Source organism: Diplotaxodon limnothrissa, linkage group LG19, assembly GCF_057381915.1.
Source record: "Diplotaxodon limnothrissa isolate DT_005_m linkage group LG19, D_limnothrissa_male_GT1.1, whole genome shotgun sequence".
Classification (NCBI taxonomy): domain Eukaryota; kingdom Metazoa; phylum Chordata; class Actinopteri; order Cichliformes; family Cichlidae; genus Diplotaxodon; species Diplotaxodon limnothrissa.
In genome coordinates this window covers 30,717,885-30,740,602 of record NC_140614.1, presented here as the reverse complement: position 1 = coordinate 30,740,602, position 22,718 = coordinate 30,717,885, and the positions used below count along the sequence as shown (strand labels likewise).

At 43.8% G+C, this 22,718-nt stretch overlaps 1 protein-coding gene across 2 annotated transcripts in view; it reads left to right on the top strand.

Annotated features, from left to right (window-relative positions):
• The window catches only part of kif26ab (kinesin family member 26Ab), a 66,184-nt gene that overhangs the window by 12,336 nt on the left and 31,130 nt on the right, over window positions 1–22,718 (top strand). For both annotated transcript variants that reach the window (XM_085379251.1, XM_085379252.1), the window contains exons 3-4: window positions 13,024–13,494; window positions 22,132–22,331. In XM_085379251.1, the coding sequence (XP_085235377.1) occupies window positions 13,024–13,494; window positions 22,132–22,331 (671 nt within the window). The remainder of the gene's footprint in view (window positions 1–13,023; window positions 13,495–22,131; window positions 22,332–22,718) is intronic.

Sequence of the window (22,718 nt, the reverse complement as noted above, 5' to 3'; positions counted from 1 at the left end):
TTTCTGTCCAGCCACTGAACCCTTAACCTCACTGTCCCACGCTGGGCGTTTATGTCTTCATCCCTTTTGTGCGAGAGGATCTGTTTGGGTCGTGATGTCCAGGAGAGAGGTGAAATTGGGGTACACTTGAACTCCCAAAGAAGCAGTAACATTTGAACTGAATTTGACCTGTGGGACTACACGTGATGTGTCTGTTTTCCTCTCTTTTATGCATTTTCTCTTTTTCAGCTATTGCCAGGCATTCAGGCACACAACGTATGCATATAGAGTTTGGTTCCCACACTAGATTGCAGCAGAAAGTGTTTTATACGTTAGTGGTTATCTTATTAGGGGTGCTGTAAAAGCCCTACAGTAACCATTCAAAGTCATCATGGTGCTATAGCAGTTGAACAATGCTTAATTAGCTCGTAAACAAAGGCTACAGGGGAATCAGAAAGGGCAATCAAAGTGTCCCGTGCCTTTGAGCTTCTCACACCATCAACAAAGCCTTCTCTAATGGCCCCATCACTCCACTTGTTGTGTCTCACCACAGTGTGCTTCCTGACAACATAAAAGGCACACATTCCAAAAAGAGCCTCGGACAGGAGACGCTACTCATCTTCACGCTACTCATCTTCACCTCCCTTTGCCTTCAAAGCTACCCTGCTGACGCCAGTGCCACTCCCCTCCCTACCCTTTCCCCCCCTGCCAGATATTGACATTGCTCCTCTGCTCACGTCCTCCGTGTATGTTTGGTTCCCCGTGGCGACCACCGCAGCTTTCATCTTTCCTCTTTCAGTCTTGTGTCCGTGACTTTGGTGGTCTGTTTTATTGCAGCTCTTTGTGTGCCGCTGTGCTGGCACGCCGCTGGGATCCTGTGAGGAAGTGCTCAGCGCACAAAAGACACCGTGCCAGGCTATGGAAAGGTTACTCAGGCTTGATGTAAAGACAGGTGTGAATTTGATGTGTGTGTCAGGTGTGCCCGCGCGAAAGCCCGTGCGTCACGGCGGCCTCATGCTCATGCTCACGCTCGCGCCAGACAGCGAGTGCATGTTTTCCTATGTTCGGACACGAGGCCCTCTAAAGAAAACAGACATTCGCTGCCACACGAGGACAGCACGGCAGCAGGTCGGAGGCAATCTCTGCTTGTTTGTGCGACTATGTTATCATCTCCTGTTTCCTGTCAAAACAGGAAAAGAGAGGGGCGAAAATGGAGGCTTGGAAAGTGCCGCCTTGATGTGTGTTGGCTGGAGGTCCAGCTCTGTCTGACAGTGACCCTCCCGGCCAGGAAAAACAGACCTGTTCTGGGCGTAACCCACAGTGGGGTACTTCAGTGTTATTTTTATCACTTTCGTAAAGCAGGGATGCTTTTCCCAGCTGTTGACACAGGTCTGGGTCATTTTTGTCTCTCAAACAGTGCAGCACAGGAGAGAGGGAGACGTCCCATCTGGTTGTGTCCTTTTGCCTATTAGCCTCACATGATTGTAATGTCTGTTTAAGAAGGGAAATCCTTTTCGACATTCTGTTAATCATGAAAGCGAAATGCTCTTTTTTTGTTTTTTTTGTTTTGGATGATCCCTAGACCTCAATCACAATGGCTTTTTCATCAGGCAGGGCTCGTCAAGTGATTTATCCATCCGTCACACTTATTTGTTAATTCTTTACAAAAGGATGGCACACACACACGTGCACGCACACACACAGCAACAATGGGTGCATTCCAGCAGATTCACTGTGGTTCAGGCTGCGGCTTACTGCTGATTGCACGGCAGGTAAAAGCTCCAGTGCATGCATCGATATTGCTTAATAAGAAGGTATGGACAGGCGTACTGCACAAACACCTGATTAGGGAGCGAGCTAATTACTGACTGGTGAAAAATGATAATCATCTCTCTCTACTTTGATGAGTCACTATGTAAAACTGAGAGTTGCCCTTGTGGCATTCCAGGAATTGATGGCAGGGCTAAGTTTAGCTCTTTATGGCATTGCTAAAAGCGAAACAGCTCCATGCACAGGAATCCTATTGTTACACCGAGTGGGTTTTTCAATTTGTGTCCAGTCTAACCACATTAATTCTTTAAGTTATACATGAAGGATTGACCCACTAGGAGTGCTTCCTTATTGAAAAAAAGACACACAAAACATCAGTAGCGCCCTTGTCACGTCAAATCTGGATCAGCGGCAGCCGTCTGCCCCTGTCTCCGAGACCCAGATTAAGATGTGGCGTGCGCTCGCTGGCTGGGGTCGATGTCATCAGCAGTGGGGGTCGGAGTTCATTTGTCTTTCTTGACAGACCTTCAGGTGGTGTTCCAGTGCTTTGGCAGGAGGCCACACCAATGCTGACCTCCATGAGTCGCGCAATTAGTTACCCTTTGACCCCTCAGCCCTGCAATCAAACCCCGAGCATGGACCGGGCATGCTTCTGCATCCCCAGACCCACTTATGTGGGAGCGTGTGTTTCTGTGTGTTTGTAGCTCAAGCACACACTGACGTAACATCTGATTCAGTCTTAAATGATGTAATTGCCAAGTCCCACTGTTTCAGTGTACTTCACAAAATGAAAATAAACTTGCATGAATTTGCACCATGAGTGTATTGACTCTTTTGCATTCTCCTCGATTCATAAATATTTTCATTTTTCAATGGAAGCGGATGAAAAAGGGTCAGATACATTCATTCTGCCATAGACAGTATAACACCTCTCACCTCGCTTAGTGTCTTTGGAAACAGACGGACTCAGATCTATGCCATTGTGCCCTTGAGCCAAAAATACGCAGACTGTGCCGACTCTCCCACTGTTTCTTTAAGAATCGTGAGTGTCTCACTCTAGCTGAATTCCAAAGCTTTTACTGAGATTTGCAGTGTTGTGACATTACATACAAAAAACACCCCTAAAAATGTGAAGAGCACAATTTTAGAGACATAGTGAGAATTCAACAAAGTCCCCAGCAACTCAAAAGTTTATCCACTGATTTCATTATGTGAAGTGACAGCAGCGATATCCTTGTCCGCCCATGCTGACATCCCAGACATGATGATAAGGACAGTTTTGTAACTTGTTTTGTCCCTGGTTATGCAGACAAAAGGCTAGATTGGCACCAAGCTAAGCCATTCAGTCCAGACAATTTCAGGAGAATCATTTTGGCATTATGTGAACTTCAAACATACCACACAGCAAAAGATTCTCTGTGTTTGATGTGGTCCTACTAACTTGAATTACTGCATTTGGTTTAGGTAAGGGGTGACACCTGTGTAGATGATGCAGGAGGCAGGACACACGATGCCCTCTTATTGCTGTGAATTCTCGGGAAATTTACCTGCACTGTTCATGCGTGGGCACAATCTTGTGTTATGGTGTCCTAAGACATTTACATTCACTTCCAATGTTTAGTAAATTAGGCTGCAACACATGTGTGAAAATAGCTTGTGTAATACTTTCAAATAGCTTCACTATTTCCTGCATCTACAAGTCTTGTTTCAATTTAACTTCATTGCATCTCAAAGGATTACAGAGTTCATCTTAACATAATGTTAAATCTGTGTTTTGACTCAAACGGATGCTATAAAATTGACAAAAAGGTTGAAAAATAGTTTAAAATTGCCTTTCACTTCAACTCGTCCTCACCGTCTCATTTTAATATTAAGTGAAGCTGCCGGAGTAGCTTAGTGTTGTAGGCCATAAGGCCATTTGCAGGATGCTATTGTTCCTGAAAAACAAAGTGGCAAAATGTGCATGTGAAAGAATTTTGATAAGCTAAGCATTTTCGAGGCTTGTGAATGAAAATCCTTCAGACTCAATAAGTGGATTAGTATGTGCTACGCTCCTCCGAGATAGTTCCGCCTACCTCCTTATCTTGCTGCGATTCAACTGAATGTGTCTAGACATCTCAATTAGCAAGAACCCCCCCCCCCCCCCCCCCCCCAAAAAAAAAACAACAAAACAAAACAGATACTGGTTAGTGCTTATCTTTGTGTTTTCTTCTATCAGTGCTCTCACCAATGTCTAGTTTGGTGTCTAGTTCTCATAAACACACATCAGTTTCCCATTAACACACCACTTCCTGTCTGAAAGCCCTGCACTGATGTTTAAATTTCTATTATTAGCGATGATTGTGCTCTCTGAGAAGTCATTGGCATGGTAATGACATCTTTCATGATAAATTAGTATTCCCCCCCTCTCTCTCTGTGCCATACCTACACGAGGCTGTTGCGCCAGACTGATTCCGCCTCTCGCATCTCTGCTGCTCCATTGTTCTGCCGACACACAGCAGTTTCGTGAAAACACAAAGCGTGTCACTCTCTGAGATAATGCTCTGCAGACTGGGAGCGGATGGGACAGGAATGCTCAGCACTGCTCACCTTGGCTCAGGATTTGTTCTTCAGCGAGGCAAAAATGTCGGCCTCACCTTTAGCTCTTTTTATACTCCCTGCACATTTGTGATGTTAATCGGTTAGCCTGTTGCTCACATAATCCTGCACTGGCTGAGAATTTAGATATCTGCCAAACGCAAAAGTGCCACGCTCATCAGTAACCAGTTACTGTGGCTCAATACAAAGATACAGAGTCCGTCTATGAGGAGACAGAGAGGGGGAGGGAGACCGAAACTCACAAACACTCAGGAACGGAAAAATGAATAATAATTATCCACATGGCAGCTTGCCAGCATAATTACTGTACAGTCCGTTCTAAGGGGAAAGTGGGCAGAATTATTGTTGGAGGATGCTCAACATTTCACCTTGTCATCACTCCCCGTCACTTTCTTTTTATATCACTAGGAGTATGTATAGCTTTGCATTTTCTCCAAAGAGGAGAGACGAACTATTGCAATGAGTACATAAGATGAGGTGCAGAGATCCATATGTTATACCTCATGCATTCTAAATGGGCTGCTTGGCATGAAAAAACTACTTAAATGTTGATCTGAAAATGATTAATTTTAATTATGTTGTTGATGTTTAGTCCCAGAGTTTTTCCATTATGCGATCTGGAGGATGTTGATCAAATGCTGTGTGCAATTACTTCTGTTTGAGCATGAGCAACTCCCTTTGCATTTTTTCTTTGATAATTAACTACTCATATGCGCACTCCACGCGTCTGGCTGTTCACTGCTGTCACACTTTACCCCTCCGATGGAGATTAGTTGCCGTGAGCTTTTAGCAGAGGTTTGTTTTTCTCTCTAAATAAACTGCAGGGACCTGGGAGTGCTCGTTTTCCAGTCGAAATGAAAATGTTCCCCCCGTACAACATAACTGCAGCGACTGCAGCTCTCTTGGTGTGACAGTTCAGACAGAGGAGAAGCAGGTGGCTGTCATCGCTGCGTTTAGACTGAAAAAATGTTTAGAAAAAAAAGCATTTTGAAGTGAAGTACAAGTGAAGTAGCGGTTTGGACTGTTGGAGAGAACTATTGTATCAGGATCATGTGCTCTGTGGTGAGAGTTTAGAGTAGGTACTTGGACAAAAATAGATCTTACAACGAGCTTTAGTGGACCGTTAGGAATACTGATTACAAGTTCAGACCTGCACACTGTTGAGGACTTTACAAATGCATGGAATAAATTCAGATTTCCACTCTTTTTTAAATGTATAAGAGTTATATGCCTCATGCTGTAAGCTACTGGATAATGTGGGCCTTTTAGCATTTTTCTCAACATCTTAGTTACAAGAATTAAATATAAAGCAGATAAGCATCGATTATACAGTGTATAAGTGTATTCAGTATATAAAACAAAGATTTGCTATTGGAGGCAGTGGGATATTCCTTCCTATGCATTTTCCTTTTTTATATACTTTTATATACTTTTCATTATCCCTGCACTCTGTGTAGCTGCCAGACTATTTTAACCCTCTTCCCCTCCCTCTAATCTCACCTTCCTCCCTTCTGTCCTTGCTTTCACCTGCAGTTTACAGCAACACCTGGCTTCTGCCTTTACAGCTTGCCTGTTGAATTTTTCATTACACACTCATTTTGGCAAGTCTGGTTGGGGGAAAAGAGGAACTACCTTGAGAGCATCTCTGAGCCAAAAAAATCAGCCATTTTAATTAGAAGTGCACAATGGCTTGTGCAGGTATACGTAAACACAATTCACTGCGTCTCTGGCGAGGACAGCATAGCAAGCAGCCCTGCTGCCGCCGCCGCCGCCGCCGCCAGACAGCCTCTGCTGTAGCACTGGGCAGGGGAGTGAGAAATATAATGTTTTATCCTGCTAAATTGAAAAATACTTTTTCCACGAATGTGAAACCTTCAGAGGTCGATGTTGTTCTGTCTGTGCACTCAGCACTCAAATCAGTTGCCGCTGAGTTTAAGCAGTGATCGTTCACTACCGGATGTCTTATGGAGACCTGTTAAAGTCTCTCACTGCAGCGCTGCTGAATTCAGTTTGACCCTCCCCGGCACTCTGACCCTGGCCAAAGCTGATGAAAGCTTGACGGATCTTGGACAGTGAAGGCTGCCCTGTGTCCACAGAGGAGAGAGGAAGAAAAAGATGTTGGAAAGGGGGCGGCGAGGGAGAATGAAGTCTGTCCAAACAGTCTGAAAGGGGCTTGTTTTCTTTATGTGCGTGAGTGAACAGGAAAAGGTAATTAACTGGCCAAGTGGCGAAAGGCTGGAGTGATGGATGGGTGTGGTGTAAAGAGACACACAAGGGGCAGCAAATATAGACACACACACACACACATCAACGGACGGTTTTCACCCATTTCTTCTTCATATGTAAAGACGGGGTTAGTGAACCTTTTATGATATTACACGTCTATAAATGGGACGAACATATGGAGGAGTGACATATCATTATATGGCGTCATTAATGGTTACAGGGTGGTTTGGAACACACAGTCATGAATGATTACATCTCACTCTATCTGTTTTTAACCTCTGGATCAATGTGTGGTCCTTTTTATTACTGATTGACAGCGACATCTGGTTTTCTGGATGACAGAGAATCTGTCGGATGCGATCTAGTGTACAATGAGCTGTAACGTGCTCCGAGTAATCCCCAAGCAAAGGAAGAAATCCACCCAGACCTCCACGATCTCAAAAAACTGCATTTTATAGGCTATCTTGTGTGCTCGTTCCAGTGGCAGATTATTTGCCATCTTGGGTCCGTTCATCAAAGAGTCTATCTCTGTGATATTGTGGACAGGTGGTGCTGAAAGTGTCACTAAGGGGGAAAGCCTATTTGCATTTTCTGTTAGCAGTGCACTGACGGTTCAAGGCAGGAAAGGATTAAATCACACAGGGCAGGCAGACTGACATCAGCCTCTTCCTCACATAAGCTCTTCTTGAACAGATGTGCAATACAGGAAATTTTGGCTGCACTGAAGATCAAAAATTGGATGCACTTTTCAAAACAAGGTAATCTGTTTTATATCAATAGGGAGACATTTGTTCATTGTAATTTTGTTTTTGGCATTGTTATAAGCAGTTTTTCATCACGATAGCTGGAGAATTATGTAAAGCTATCTTTTTTTTCTCAGTAGAATACAAGAATGAAACGACTTTTTGCAACATCACGTTTAAAAGATCGTAATTTAGAACATGAATAATCCCGGACTTACAAGATATCTTAATTGGTATTCATTCCTTTGGCATTTTACATTAATAAAACCACAAGGCGTTCTTGTGATTTATAGAAGTTATTCAGCTTAAAATATGGGATAATCCCACGAGAGTAGGAGGCAAAGAGAAAGAGGAGCAGTGAGACCCCGGCTTCGGAAAGGCAAGAGCAGAATCGATTTTGTAACCGCATCTCTCACAAAAAGCTTAAACTCAGATAATGAGATATGTGCCTAAATGTAGCCGCGCTTAGACAAAAGCCAGATTTCGCATGAGAAATGCTGGAGATCCACCAGAGATATTTCATCATCATTTCATGGAATCCTATTGTGCTCCAATAAAATCCCAGAAGAGCGGCTGAAAAATGAAGCATTCAGAGTTTTTCACACAGCCACAGAGGATGAATGACTTCATTACTGTATTGGTGCATGCTTTTTGTGTGTGTGTGTGTGTCTGAGGTGGTATTATCAGGTAGGTAATGACAGTGTACTTTTGTTGCTGGAGATACTGTTGCCTTGTTTGGGGGAAAAGCCTTATTACAGGTTTGTTTAATCTTGTCGAGTCAGCAGACGGGGACAAGCATCTGTTTGATGTGATTTGTTGAACCATCCCATTTTGTGTTCTACCAAAGGCGTTCCCACAGAGTTAAATAGCATGCTAGTGTGACATCCTGAGTCATTGTCTTCTCTGCCTCCGAGCAGGCAGTGGTTAAATTTAATGGTCTGTATCCTAGATATGCTGTGGCACTAAAAGCTCTACCTGATATCTAATCAGAGTCGCTGGCCTTCCGGGTCTCCGCTCCTTCAGGGGATGTGAGTAGAGTCGTAGAAGTGGAGGTGGTGGGGATAGTTGAGAAGGAGCGGAGGGGAGGGCGAGAAAGGGATTACACCACTGTGGTTGCTTTTATCCTGGGAATGTAATCTGCCTTAATGCCCAGTGCTCACTCGGGGCAAGGCCAGCAGCTGTGCTCGTTTTTCTCCGACATGGCTGTCAGATTTAGCCGTGCTACCTGTGGGAAAGTGGGCTTGGTGGAAGCTCTCGTCCTCAACCTGGGATCTGAAGTGGGCTCCTGCGGTTTATTGGGGGGGCAATCTGTTTCAGGAGGCCATGTGTGGTTTAGGTCAACACTATCTCAGGCTGGGTAAACAGACGTGGCTCTGTCACATCCTTACAGAGCAGGAGAGGAAGGGAAAGTCAGGAGTTGAAAGGGCATTAGATTTGGCAGCTGCTGTGTGGTCTTGATTTTACAAGAAAGTCAGTAGGAAGTACTTAAGAATTGTGATGTGTAAATAGGACTGGTGCCGGTGAGAGGACAGATATAAAGCAGCACGACATTGTACTGACTCGTATTTAGGAATGCTTCCAGTGTTCACAGGATAATAAAATAAAAACCTGAAAGAACAAGGTAGAAATCTTAAACTGAATTTAAGAGTTAACCTGGCAGGTCTTTCAGTTTAATGGATGCTTGAGGTGAGCACACAAAGGACTTAGGAGTAGTGAATGACTTCACAGATGTTACGAGTATTAAAGCAAATCACCGACAGCAGAATGCCACCGAGTGCTGGCAGCTCTAAAACTGTTCAGATATGAGCTGACCGGCAGCTGGCTGTCGAATGTCAGAACTTTCCACTTTATTTTTTCCGTCATCGATACATGTTGGTACAATTTTGCTTTGTTTTTATTCTGCTGGAGCTGCAGAGGGTCACGGGGCGCTTTTATGTCTGAGAAATATCTGTTGAGCTCAACTGGAATAGAAAATATAGTTTCCCAGAGTATTTTACTTTCAATGGAGCGTGCCTAAAAGTGTCTCGGCTAGCGAGGGGCCTCATGCATTTCAAATCACTGTGACCTTCCCTTGATTTGAGTCAGCCTGCAATATCTGGCCTCAGCGCTCCACATGAGAAGCACATCAGAGACCGAATGCGGAAACTGTTAGATGGCAGTTTTCCTTTGTCTGGTTAGAGTGAAGGCGCTCTGACAAGGCAAGGTAAATGAGGTGTGATTTGAGGAAAAACCTATGTGTGACTTTGACCAGTTCTGCTTCTACCCTGAGGACACACAGGAGTGAAATCATGCACATCTTTCTCCCTGTCGCCTCATCCATAAGTGGTTACGGCTGAGCTTGTTTCCATCAGCCTCTGGGCATGGGATGTCTGTGATGACACTCTCCATCAACCCAGAGAGCTAGTCAGCCGGGTGGCTCATCGCTCCTGCTGCTGCTACCCTGCTTTTCATCACAGTTAGTGTGAGGGACAAAGACAAACTTATGTCTCTAAGGGCTGTGAAAGGTTGAATCCACAAGCAGGGCTTCTCTCTAGTGTGCTCACCACAGCTCCTTTCCATAATAAGGCTGCAGCATCTGTCCCCAGAGTTTAATAAAGATCCATGCTGTCAGGCAGTAAACCAACACAGCCACCCACAAGCCTCCGGGCAAGGGCCGCAACCCTGGCCTACCTCCTCCCACTCCTCACTGTCTTTTTATCCTTGCTTGTGCTGCTTAATTTTTCAGTGGACAGGCCTTGGGTTGAAAAACCAAAACCGTCTCCCACAGTAACAATGGCCAAGAGGTAACAGCCCCAAAGTAGCTTCCATGCCTCTTCTCCAACCAGAATGATTTGAGCGTTTGAGTTGTGTTGATGCAGAGTGTTGCAGACTTCTCTGCAGCAGCGCTACTCCTCGCTGCCAGTTGCACCCGTCAGTAATAGATCAAATGGATAATAAAAGAAACAATATGGCTTTGGGGGTGGGTGCGCTCATGTATCATACATTTCATGTTTTCTCTGATATCCTTATCCACAAGCTCTCACACTGCTTAAATGTGAAGGTACAAACCTGTAGGTGAAATATTTCGATGCCTAACTATGGCCACTTTTCAGCTGACTTGAGATATTTTTACATCCAAACCTGAATTCTGATCTGTGTGTGAAATATGTACCACATAAATATGGATTTGTCCTTGTGTTTCCACCTACCCACATCATTCTCTTCCATATACCCATCATCATCAACCTCATAAGCCTTCTGGCCCTGACCCTTTATTCACTCCAACGAGCATACGTAAAGCTTACAGACAGCTTTACAGGAGAAGCCTGCTCTCTAACCTCCAGAATCCTAACTGAATAGCAGATGTGCTCAGCTTTGTGTGTCCTTTTATTAGCTCCCCTAAATCAACACCTAACAATGCACGCTGAAAGAGAGAGAGAGAGATGGGTAGGGGGTGGTGTTGATTTCTTCGATGTACCAGCACCCTGAGGTGGGTAAGGAGTGGTCGAAAGGTAAAAGGGTTAAGGGGTGGAGTTGGTTTGTTATGACTTTGGTTCAATTTCCTGTCTAAGAAGCGTATACATGAACCCAGACTAGACTGTGGAAACGGCAGCCAGCGGTGCTTTCATATTTCACTCCAATTTGTCGTAGACCGTTTGATCTTATTTCAGCAGAACTGTCCTGTCTTGTGCATAAATATCCTGTCTGAGCATAACAGCCGGGATTGTTCACGTGTCAGGATCAAAGAGCATTAGATATCATTTTTAAAGCTCTATCCTATTTCATATATCTTAAGCTTCTCACATTTAAATCCTTTTCTCATTGGGATGTACAACAGCCATTTGATAGACAGCTGATCAACCATAGACAGTTGTCACCCCAGAGTTCTCATTTAGAGTCGGATTTATGGGATTTTCTACATTCTGACTGCATTTCTTAGTTGTGCTTGTGTCCTGCCCACATTTGTCCATGTGCAAAGTAAGCAGCCAATATAGCAGATCATTAACCAGAATGGTTCTCTTGCATGATTGTGCTTTAGGTAAAGAATAAAGCAAAGAATAGATTGAGCATGACTTAAACTATATTGCTTTTTGTGTCTTTATGAGATGAGAGGAAATATATGGCAGAAAAGAGTCTGTTTTTATTTGTAAGGCTGCAGAAGGTTGCCTTGGAACGTTGCGTGATCATACTATTAATGCTGTTTGCAGGGAAAGGTAATCTAAAAGTCTGTGTATTGAGTGGCTTTCATAGGGAGGAGATTTAGAGTCCCTCTGCCTGCCTCTTTGGTCTCTGGGCCCATCTTGGGTTAGCTGTATTAAGTGGCACTGCATTAGAGCAGCGGATTGTTGTTTCCCCGCAGCTTCACTCCTCCTGATCACCTCGGAGGTTCTAAGGAGCAAAGGTCTCATAAACATTTATGTAGGGGCTGTGAGCTTCTGTCTTAGGCCACTACTCCTCTGGGCAGAATCCTATAGTGCCTCTTTATGCCTCTTAAGAGACTCTCTCTAGTTCTGTGTGTGTAGGTGTGTGTGTATATTTCTGTGAAGGTTAGTTTCACTAAAACAGACAGAAAGTTATATTCTTTCCCCTCCTATGCCTTTACTTATGATAGGTCTGTATGCTTCCAGCTTCCCAGAGAGTAGGTTGTCATATGTTTTCACAATGGGACACTTATTATATGTAAATTTTATAGCTTTAGGCGCAGAGTCCCCAAGGCTGTTTTATACTTTTGTTAGTTCTTGCAAACAGCGATGGAAACCCTAGGAAGCCTTCTTAGAGAGGAAGTGAGAGGACAAAGCTCTACTGGACACCATCGCTAAAAGCAGTAATAAGCTGAAGTCTGTGTGGTGTTCTCTTTTAAAACTGCAAAAAGTAAATAGCAGCCACATTTCACTTGTGCTTTTTTAATGCGAGGAATGTCTCTGTGGGATGCTCGGCTAATCCCTCTGAGCATTGTAGAGTGCTGCAGGGATAATGTCTTTATTTTTCAGGCCAACGTGTTAACAAATACTTTCTCTGGGACAAGTATAAACTTCAGAATTCAAATATTTGACTTTGAATTCATGTTGAGAATCAAGAATGTGAAAGTGCGTAGAGCTGATGCATTATTTCATGCATCTAACAAGTCTTTAACAAGTAGAAAATGTTAACTAATTTCTCAGTTTAGCACTAATTTCTGCAAACTCTACTTCATGTCTGATTTATTTTGGGGGGGGGATCAGCAGTTTTAAGTTGCATGCAGGCTGCGCATCTAAACTAGAAGGGAACTTGCAGAGGGTGTAATCCTCCACCAAAGGTTGATGCCTTATCTTGCAGTTTTAAAGGTGATTTGGATAAGCAGCACAATTTAATGGGTTCTTCCTTTCCCCATGCTGTGTCTGTTCATCAAGTCTCAGGAAATTCAGCCTGGTAGTATTTGTGTAGCCCTAATCTCGCTGACAGAGAAACAAACAAATGGTACTGAAAACACACCTCTACCGTAGCCCTCTGCACTGAGGCCACTCAGAACAAACAATCATCCAAGAGAGGGAGTCGGCAAAAGCTCAGTAAGGGTCTCAGAGGGCAGTCAGGGACCACATTGCTAGCAGACCACTGACACCACAGTAAATACATATATACAAAAAATTGTAATGTGGTTATGCTTTGGAAAAAACATGTTTCCTTCAAAGTGTTTCTGTTCCGAATGCTGTGCTTTGAGCTAAAGTGCATTTCTTGTTTTTCTCTGCAGGACCCCGGGTATGCAACCTTCCTGTTCGAGCAGCTCCAAACTCCTGGGAATCATGAACCTGGATGCTGCCAAGTTTGCTCTACACCTCTCCACCAACTGAGGCAGGAGGCCTTGCAGACACTCCATGCTCCTGTCTTGGCCTTCAGCTCCAACATGGCTGCCTTGCCCAAAACATCTTTTATACCACAGCCTTCTAGATTCACTGTGTCGTCCTCCAGCATCCAAACAAAACAAGTCTCGAAAAGTCAGCCCTCTCCCCACTCTGTCCTGCCAGTAGGGGAGCGCCATGGGGTACCAAGCTGGTCCCAGAACGCAGCTAGCACTTCAGGGCCAAAGACCAGTGTCCAGGTGACAGTGGCAGGAGGGCAGCTCCCTGGATCTCTGAGCACCGTCACAATCCAAGCCCAGCAGTACCTCGAGGGCATGTGGAGCATATCCAGGGTCAACAACTTTCTCCCTCAACCCAAGTTGGTATGTGTTCACTTTGACCTTTTTTCTTCCTCATGCAACTAGCATTTAAAAGCAACTTTAGAAATAGTACATACCGTTAGAAGAGATGAAGCCCTGTGGGAAATTTGTGTCGTAGAACTGGAGCGCTGACCTCTTATTTCTCAGAAGTCACAGAGCCTGAGCGATCTAATGTCAGAGGTCATCTGAACACTAAACTCCTGACCTCTTCCTCAAGGGCATTTTAAATTATCACAACACAGCGTCACCATAGCTCCTCTCTCGTTTTAGCTAATCAGCGCTTTAATCTGTTCTGTTTATGCATGGAAGACATGCAGCAAACAAAACAGTTTCAGGAGCTTTACCTTAAAAGGTAAATGCTGAGGTTTCTATGTGCACGTTGCCAGGTATTTTGTGGTAAGCAATACGAGGGCATCTTTCTGTGATGACAACCTAAGTGACAAACCTCTGTGACATTCTACACCAGGCGGGTTCAGTGTACAAAGCATACAGCATGTGCTAACATCATCTAGTCCAGGGGTAGGCAACCTTTTTGATGACAAGTGCTATCTAAAATTTCCTCAGAAGTCAATGTGCCATATAATTGCATTAGCAATAAATTTAATAATGCTCTATATTAACAGTTACTGCGCTGAGCGGAGAGCTCCTGAAGCATTTGAAGTGTCGGAATGTGGAAATTTCAACATCGCTTGAAAAAACAGAGCTAGCAACGTCCCTCTCACCAGTAGGCTAAGTGATTTTTAGCCAATTACAAGTTGAATCTGGTAGTTGGGGTTGTTAGCTAAGATACCGTCATTAAGAACCAGTACAACTAATGTGTCTATGCGAGCTAATTTGCGATGCGCACCGCTGGCCCGGCCATTTATTTTTTAATGCACCTTCTCAGATTAATTTACTGCGTGTCGTGCACAGGGCTGGACTGGGACAAAAAATCGGCCCGGGCATTTTGATTAGAGACCGGCCCACCAGGTATTACAGGAAAATCCATAAAGCCTTTGAATGAAAACAAACGCTGTTGTGACAGTGATGTACAGTCTTGTTGGTATATATACGATTTCTATACGTTTTACATCAGGTAAAAACTTTGGTTGTAAGATTCAGATTATTATTTTAAATGAGAATAAGAAAGTATTTCTTTGTGCCCCCCTCTCCCTGTTAATGCCCTACCTGGCCCCCTGGCAAAACTTTGCTAGATCCGCCCCTGCACAGTTACCAGCTGTCAGCTACATAGAAAGGGATCCTGGTGTTATTTGTCTCTCAGAAACAGATCATAACTTCCCTTCAACTCATTCATGTCACCTAAAAGGTAAACCTGTTTCTCCATCACAACTCTGATGATTCAGTAAGGACATCTCCTGGTTTCATCTTCATGTTTCCCTCTCACCACATATCCAAACCAAGGGCGTAGATTTGGTTTTGGCATTGGTGGGGACAGATGATTCAACCATCGAACCCTGCCCTGTTTCTTTTTTGTTTCCTTTTTGTCTTTGCTTCTTGATAAAAAAGGAGAAATATACTTGCCTACATATCCTATTCTGCATGCTTTTAAACCATTTAAAATCACAATTCATAGTTTTATATGTGAATTATATAATGTTAAATTACTATTAAACAAATGACTGACTAAGTATTTTAGAGTTTAGTTCACTTCAGGCATATTTCATATAAATCAGGTATCATACAAACATAAAAATAGCTTCAAATACAGTCATGACAATAAAAGAATATGACTTTAAGGACTTAACAACATTAGTTCAGTTATAGTGCACCAACATCTCTGATACATTAGCACTAAGGGAACACTGAATGACCTGCTGGTTTTTGTACATAAAACTACTCATCTAAGATTACCACAAAGTACAAGATCTCTCAGCAAAATTATGCAACATTTTAGGCACTATTGCCCCGATCAAATCAGTGAGCTGGGATGTTTTATTCTAAACATGAACTACTGTTACAGCAACAGACACGAACAACAGACATGTCCCACACAACAACTCAATGTGGACTATGTGAAGGAGCCAAACACAGGCCTTCTCCTCTCGTTAACTGAGATAAACTGCTGGCATATTGGTTTTACATCTATACTGTCCAGTGTCTCCTGGTGGACACACAGCAGCATTGTTTAATCTCATTTGAGTCACTGTTGACCGTAGCCATGTTTTTAGTCTTCTGAGAGCACTGAAGCTTCTTTCAGCCTCAGTACCTGCGTTTTATCCTCAGATTAAAATTATTATTAAGTGCGTGATGTGCCTCACCTTTGGCCCTGGCTCTTCCCCTCTGACTGCACTAGGACATATTGCCACCTGATAAAATTGATTCGTGCCATATAAAAAGTGAGACATGTCAATTCAGATTCTTTGTCAAATATACACTAATGAATCAATTTACATCAGCAGCCTAACAGTTGTCATGATAATAAATACTAGTTAATCTATAGCACCAACTCATCAGTCAGTCACCTGTGACCTCGCCTCTTCACCTCTGAGCTACAACATGGCAGAGCTGCCTCTGTCACCTGATCAATAACAGTGAGACGTTCCACATACATGCAGTCACACATGTGCTTCAAATACACTAATGAACCAACAAGTCATCATCCAATTTCACCTGTGATCTTGTGTCACCATTACTTTCTATCACCTGACAAATAGGACATACATGACAATAAGAATAAAATGTGGAGCTGCTTCAGTGTTTCTGTCACTTTGTGCAGATCTTGACTCATCAGTAATGTTTGTAGGGTGAGTGAGTTTTTAAAACAATTTGTGCAAACTGCACTACAGGGTGGAATATTTGCAAAATCCTGACTATCTCATGATATTTTGTCTAAAAAATTAACCCTATGAATATGTCAGGACCATTAGGATGAAATTATTGTGTCACCAACATTTTAACTTTAGACATATCATTTTAACAGCCTCTGTAAACTAATATCCTGGCTTACTTGAGGCTGCTGTTTTCTCTGACACTTTCAATCAAAATTAGAAATGCTGCTCTGAGACTGAGAGAACTAATAGTGCTGCATGTTGTGCAGTTAGTTTCCAAAACACGCTATTCGTGGTTACATACAGTTTTAGACTGATGTGGGCCAAAGCCTAGCATAGCCTGTAACGTTATTGTGACGGACACATTTTATGAGTGAGCTTGACTTTAAGTGACTTACAGGTTTCTTTGAAAAATACTTTCTTATATCCAGGTTCTTCCTTTTTGCTGTCATCCTCCTCTCCTCCTTGCAGGTCCTAGCGGCGCAGGCTTGCCGGCCGCTGCTAAAACTAAACAGAGCTCCTTGAAAGGCACAACCAATCACATTGGCCATATTTGTCACATGATGTAGGACTCCAGTATGGAACGTAATTTAACTCTTTCTTCACAGCTAGGCGAATGAGACGTTGACAGATCGTTTTTTTCTTTCTGTCGGGTTTGTTTTTCTTTACTCAAAGAGATTAAATTATTGGTGGGGACAATTCAATAATCGCTGGATATTGGTGGGGACATGTCCCTTCCGTCCATGCCAAATCTATGCCCTTGATACAAACCGATATCATGACCAGCAGCTTTTACAGCTGTGGCTCCAGCAAACATCAGCTGATACTAGAAATTAATATTAAATAAATTCTAATGATCAAGCTTAAACGCGCTGCTGTTGTTTAGCGCGACATCCGCTGGTTTCCTCTTTCTGGCGCAAAGTGGGCGATAAACAAAGGAGAGACGGGACTTGCTCAGAAATACCGATCAGCTGATCATTGATCAGTTTCATGATTGAATGAGAGAAGAAGAGGCAGCTGACAGCGTAAAGATGCAGAATAACTCCAGCTTTGTGTCTTTTTCATTGTAGCTGAAGTCCAGGACAAACTGTGTTCCTTTTCAGCTCAATACCAAACACGTGATGTTTTCTCTGAATGCGGGACGATTCTGTTTTTTACGGCACGGTTGGCAACTCGACTAACGAACCTTATGAATAAAATAAAGTTCACTATCAGTAACATCAAAGCACCCACCCAGCTGTATAGAAACTCCGTCATGCTAGCTAGTACGCAGAGTTATTGTAACTGACTGTAAAAAGTCAGCACAACGAAAATAAACTCCACCTAAACTTGGTTCATATCTGACCCAGAGAGACTGCAGGTCATAACTTGGTAAATGGCCTGCATTTGTATAGCGCTTTTCTAGTCCCTAAGGACCCCAAAGCGCTTCACACTACATTCAGTCATTCACCATTCACACACACATTCACACACTGGCGATGGCAAGCTACATTGTAGCCACAGCTGCCCTGGGGCGCACTGACAGAGGCGAGGCTGCCGGACACTGGCGCCACCGGGCCCTCTGACCACCACCAGTAGGCAAACACGGGGTTAGTATCTTGCCCAAGGATATTTGGCATGCAGCCAGGAGGCAGCCTGGGATCGAACCACCGACCTTCTGATTAGTGGCTGACCTGCTCTGCCACCTAAGCTACAGCCACCCCTTGAACTTCTTACCTGAAGTTCAGTTCACCTGACACTCGGACCAGCGGCCACCTCAGGTCTCTGCTCCTCCTGCCTCACCTTTCCCTCATCCACCTGGCCTCTTGTGGCAGCCACCACCAAACAGTTATTTTTACACATCTGCCAGCATCTGGCCAATCCACCAACTTTCATTGTTTATACCATTACTAAAAATAAAAATAAAAAAATCATCGGTGGCCAGTCCAGCTATGGTCATGCCATCAGTTAACCCTTCGTGCCAACTGTGGCATGCGTGCCCAGGGTTGATCTCGTCCTTGTACTTTAATATTTTCCATCTGCTTCATAAGCTGTAAATCGTGCCATTTCTGTTTTAGCTGCGCTGATAACTGCAGTCTACTGCAGGTCTTGGCAGTGTTATTCCTTCTTCCTGCTTGAAAAATTAAAGACAGATTTTCAATCCTCCCCTTAATGTCAACAAGTGCCTGTAGAGATGGTTTATGGGAGGCCATCAAAAGCTTTTAACTGCATGTACGCAATCTAGGGCAAATCAAACAGCCTGGCACTGAAGGGAGAGGCAGACTTGTGTTCTCCATCTATGTGTCTAAAAGCAATTAGCGGCCCTTGGAGCCAGGATGAGTTGCTCGGTTTCTGTAGCTGTGGCTGAAGCCTTCCCTGGACAGAGAGAAATGTCCCTTCAGGACATTAAGTTACAAACACAGAAGAAATGGTGGGTTCTTTCATTAAAACCAGATCCTTTAGAATGACAAAAACCCACACACACTCTCGAGGATTGGAGGTTACACAGTGCCGAAAGGCACAAGCTTTAATTCATGATTTCTTCTTAGTTTCTTTGTGAGGAAAGCGTGCAAGAAGCAAAGATGGACTGTGTGTGTTAGACAGAAATTCTTCAGACAGTGTCAAGCCTGAGGCACTCCCACACACAGACCATTATAGAGCACCTTGACACTCCCATTTGGGAAAAGGCTCTGGTTAACATCTGAAGCTATGTTTGTGGTTGTCTATTGAATTGAAAACTATGTGGCTCCATCTTTATAATTGGCTGGCAGCGGTTCCACTGAATGTAGCTGCCTCGAATTGGGCGAATGAGAAACATGTGCATTTTCTGAAACAGTCTATTGCAAGTCTAAGAGTCGGATGCAAAAACCAAAGTTGACATGCTCCAGCTTCACAGTTGCTCATGTAATCCCTGCTGTTATTGGCAGTTTGAATAAAGATCTTTAAGTAGTTAAGGTAATCCGTGAAATCACATTACTAGGAGTGTGATGCTGCTGCTGCTAACAGCAAAAATTGATTGATCCAAATCTGCATTTCTTCCCTTTGCTCATTTAAATCCACAACCACATGTACACTAATCTGCAAAAACCAAGTGTTCTTGACTCATGAGGGTTTCCGTTGTTGGCCCGGTGGTTGCCTGCTGCCACGGTGTGCTCCATTGCCACCAATTTGAAGCCCAGCAGATGATCTTGGCTTCGGCTGCTTCGGTGCAGCTGGGATCTGATGGCAATGCGCCACAGAATGAGAGAATGACAAGAGAAGAAAATGATGCAGAAATGAAGGGGAAGGAAATCCCCACTCTTCACAGATTAGGAAAGAATTTGAATGCTGTGCTGTTACACTATATTTTCTGAAAGACACTAGAGAACTTTTAATTATACCCCGCACTAAATGAGAAGGTATGTTAGTCCTACATGGTAGGAACTCAGCTTTCGCCTCAGTTGGTTTCTGGTGGTTACAGAAGCCAGCCAGGCACGAAAGCCAGATTAACGCAAGGCCTATTTCACCTCAGCAGTAATCGTCTGTTGACTCCTGGGATCAAAGGTCACAGAGGAGTCCTGGTAGTCTAGGGTGGAAAAAGAGCTGTCCTACTCTGCTCACTTCACATTTCATAGGAAGCATTCTCCCAAACCCTTTTCACTTATGTGATTCACTTTTTTCCATTATGGTTACTTGCTTTGTCTCGTTTCCCCCCCTCCTTTTTCTTCCTTTTCTTTCCAAGGCAAAAGGATCAGGGAGGGCTAGGGGTTAAAGGGTGTAAGGCCAGCTCATTACTGACTTTGGGTGCAAACGGCTGAACACACATGGCTCCAGTGACACAGCCTAATTACTTGACCAGGGGATAGATTGTACTTTTCAGCCAGAATCAGGGAAAGTGCAGGTCCAAGGCTACAGAGAGCAGCTTGGCTGTGGAGCTTAAGTCCTCAGTTTTAATACTGAGGGGAATACTATTTGAAAGGCACTGTGCTAAGCTTGAGTGTGTGTGTATGAATGTACATGTCCATTTCAAGGACACACTGAAACCCCACCTGTGACCAGCTGTCTTGTGTGCTCCTGAAACTGTCTGCTACTTGATTTTTAAACCGGCACTGCACCTACTCAGTCAGTGACAGATTTGATAGGCTGTACACATCTGCTTCCTGTATGGCTGTGCGTGAAGTGCCCTAGTCATACATGACAAAGTGCAGCAGGTCTGCTTCGCTGGTATGCACCAAGCTAACACCAGCATAGTGCGCGGCCTACTACTGTGGTTTGCTTTCAGTGTGCTGCCTGGTTTTTCATGCTTTTAAAGTCAAAACTTTGGAATGCACAGCTTGATATCTGACTTAGCTTCTATGATGAAGCCCCAAGAGAGCAAAAGTAGACCTTTAAAGCAAGGCTATGACTCTAAGATCTGATAACAAGCTCAAAAGGAAGAAAAGGGAAAGTGGGAATTCATGAAGACCAAACACCACAAGGCAAATGTTTGACAAATGGTCAGTGGAGCGTTTCCAGGAAAAGATAATGCAGCCCTGCTTTAATATAGCAGCACATTGTACTGCGTGTACAATGTGCTGTAAAGCTGCGTGTAAAGCTAACAGTAGCAGGAGTCCAAGCAAGAACCAAGCCTGTCATATATGAATGTAACTATGTCCTCACATCCTGATGTATGGCATTCTCATGTCAGGCTTGGCATATAAATAGTGCAGCTGTCAGTGTGTGTAGACAAATGGCAAATGGTGGAAGGCCACACACTTTATAAAAAAGATTGTAAGGGGTGTTATTTTTGTTGCCAAACATGAGTCTAGGGCAAACCCCAATGTGGTAAATATGCAGAGGGCCTGAACTGTGTTTATAATACACTTCCTGTCAAATGGCACTGAGGCTGCTGCCCTGTGTTGGGCTGAATTCAAGGTCAGTGCTGATTACAAAGTGTCGTGTGTCAGTTTTATAAATGTTTTTTTGAATAGCTTCAGCCTTTCTTTAATTTCTGATGCTAAAACCTCAGAGAATGGGTTCTCGTCAGCTAGGATAAACGTGAGGCTTCAGTGGGGATTAACCTTTTGTCTGCATGGTGACTCCAGCTCCAGTGTCGTCTCAGAGTCAGCTTTTGACTTGCATAATTAGCTCTCTGCACGCCATGGCTTGGTGTAACCAAAATAAGTGGATCACTGAAGATGGAGCTCTTGCTCACCCTTTCTGTGGTCCAGCTTTCCAAAAATCCTGCAGTATTCCCCTCAACTTTAAAAATGAACTAATGCAGAATGTCTTGCTGCAGAAAATAATTAAAAAAAATATGAAGACACACAGGTCTATCCTTAAAGGAGTTCATTCATAGATTTGGCATGAGTTGTCAAAGCCGAAGGGTTGAAAGAGATGCGGCATGTCTCAGTTTTGTCCTTTTCGTTTCCAGGGTAAGGTGTGCCATTTAAGCACAGCTCACATGCCTCATAAACATTTAAGCTATGGAACAAATGCCACCTGTACACCACCTGTTGTTACTCCCTGTGAAACTCTCTGAGATAGCTTTACTGAGTCTGCAGGATGAAACGTTCTTCATTCCTGAGGAGTAAAGTGCTAAACTTGCAGGTATAGATATAATCAGGAGCAAAGTGAGGTAAATCGCTAGTGATTTAATTACTAATTAAATGTGGGTTACCACTTAATTACAGTAGGCTGCAGCCAGAGGAACCTTGTAAGTGTTGCCAGAATCAATGAATGGTCCCGCATCCTTGCTGTTCTGTGGGGAGCTATCTTTGGATATTGCTGACTCCCACTAACTGGTACTGGCTGCAGCAGCTGCCCATCCATCTGTGGCAGAGGGGGAGCAAATAAAGTGGAAGGAAGGTGAGCTGGAGTGGTAAAACCATTAAGTGGCGGTTGTGGTCTTATCTCTGTATCTGTGTGTACACAGGCCCATGGGTTGATGGGAAATTCAGACAGGGATGTCACAGCCTTGGAGGCCCCTGTCACCACCATGACCAGCACCAGCGGCAGCACCCTGACGCCCTGCAGACTGAGGAGCTCCAGTCAAGCGGGACTCCCAGCGCCCGTTACCAGTACATCAACCACCGAGTCTCCTTCCTCATCTGCAGCAGCCTCCTTCTTCATTAGGTAAGCACCTCCCCCATGCTGTCAAGTCACTGCATGGTTAATTGAAATGTGTTTGCATACACACCCGCATGCATTCAGTCTTCAGTGAGTTGAAGAGGAGATATGCACAGACTCGCGTGGTCTCATGGTTTTAACCTCCATGTGGGGCACTTATTCACTGGAGATGTTGTTCTTGCCATGCTTGAATTATAGCATGCCTTGGGATACACATCATGGAACTAAATGAACCTTTTAGTTGCAGGCACCAGTGCCCATGAATAGAAAACAGAATTGCATAATTCGATATGAGGAAGGAGTGTCTCACGAAAGGGGTTTAGGTTAAAGCTAGCTATTGTCCTGAGGTATTTTATGTTTAGTTATTTTTTTCTTTGTTTTGCCTCGCCAATT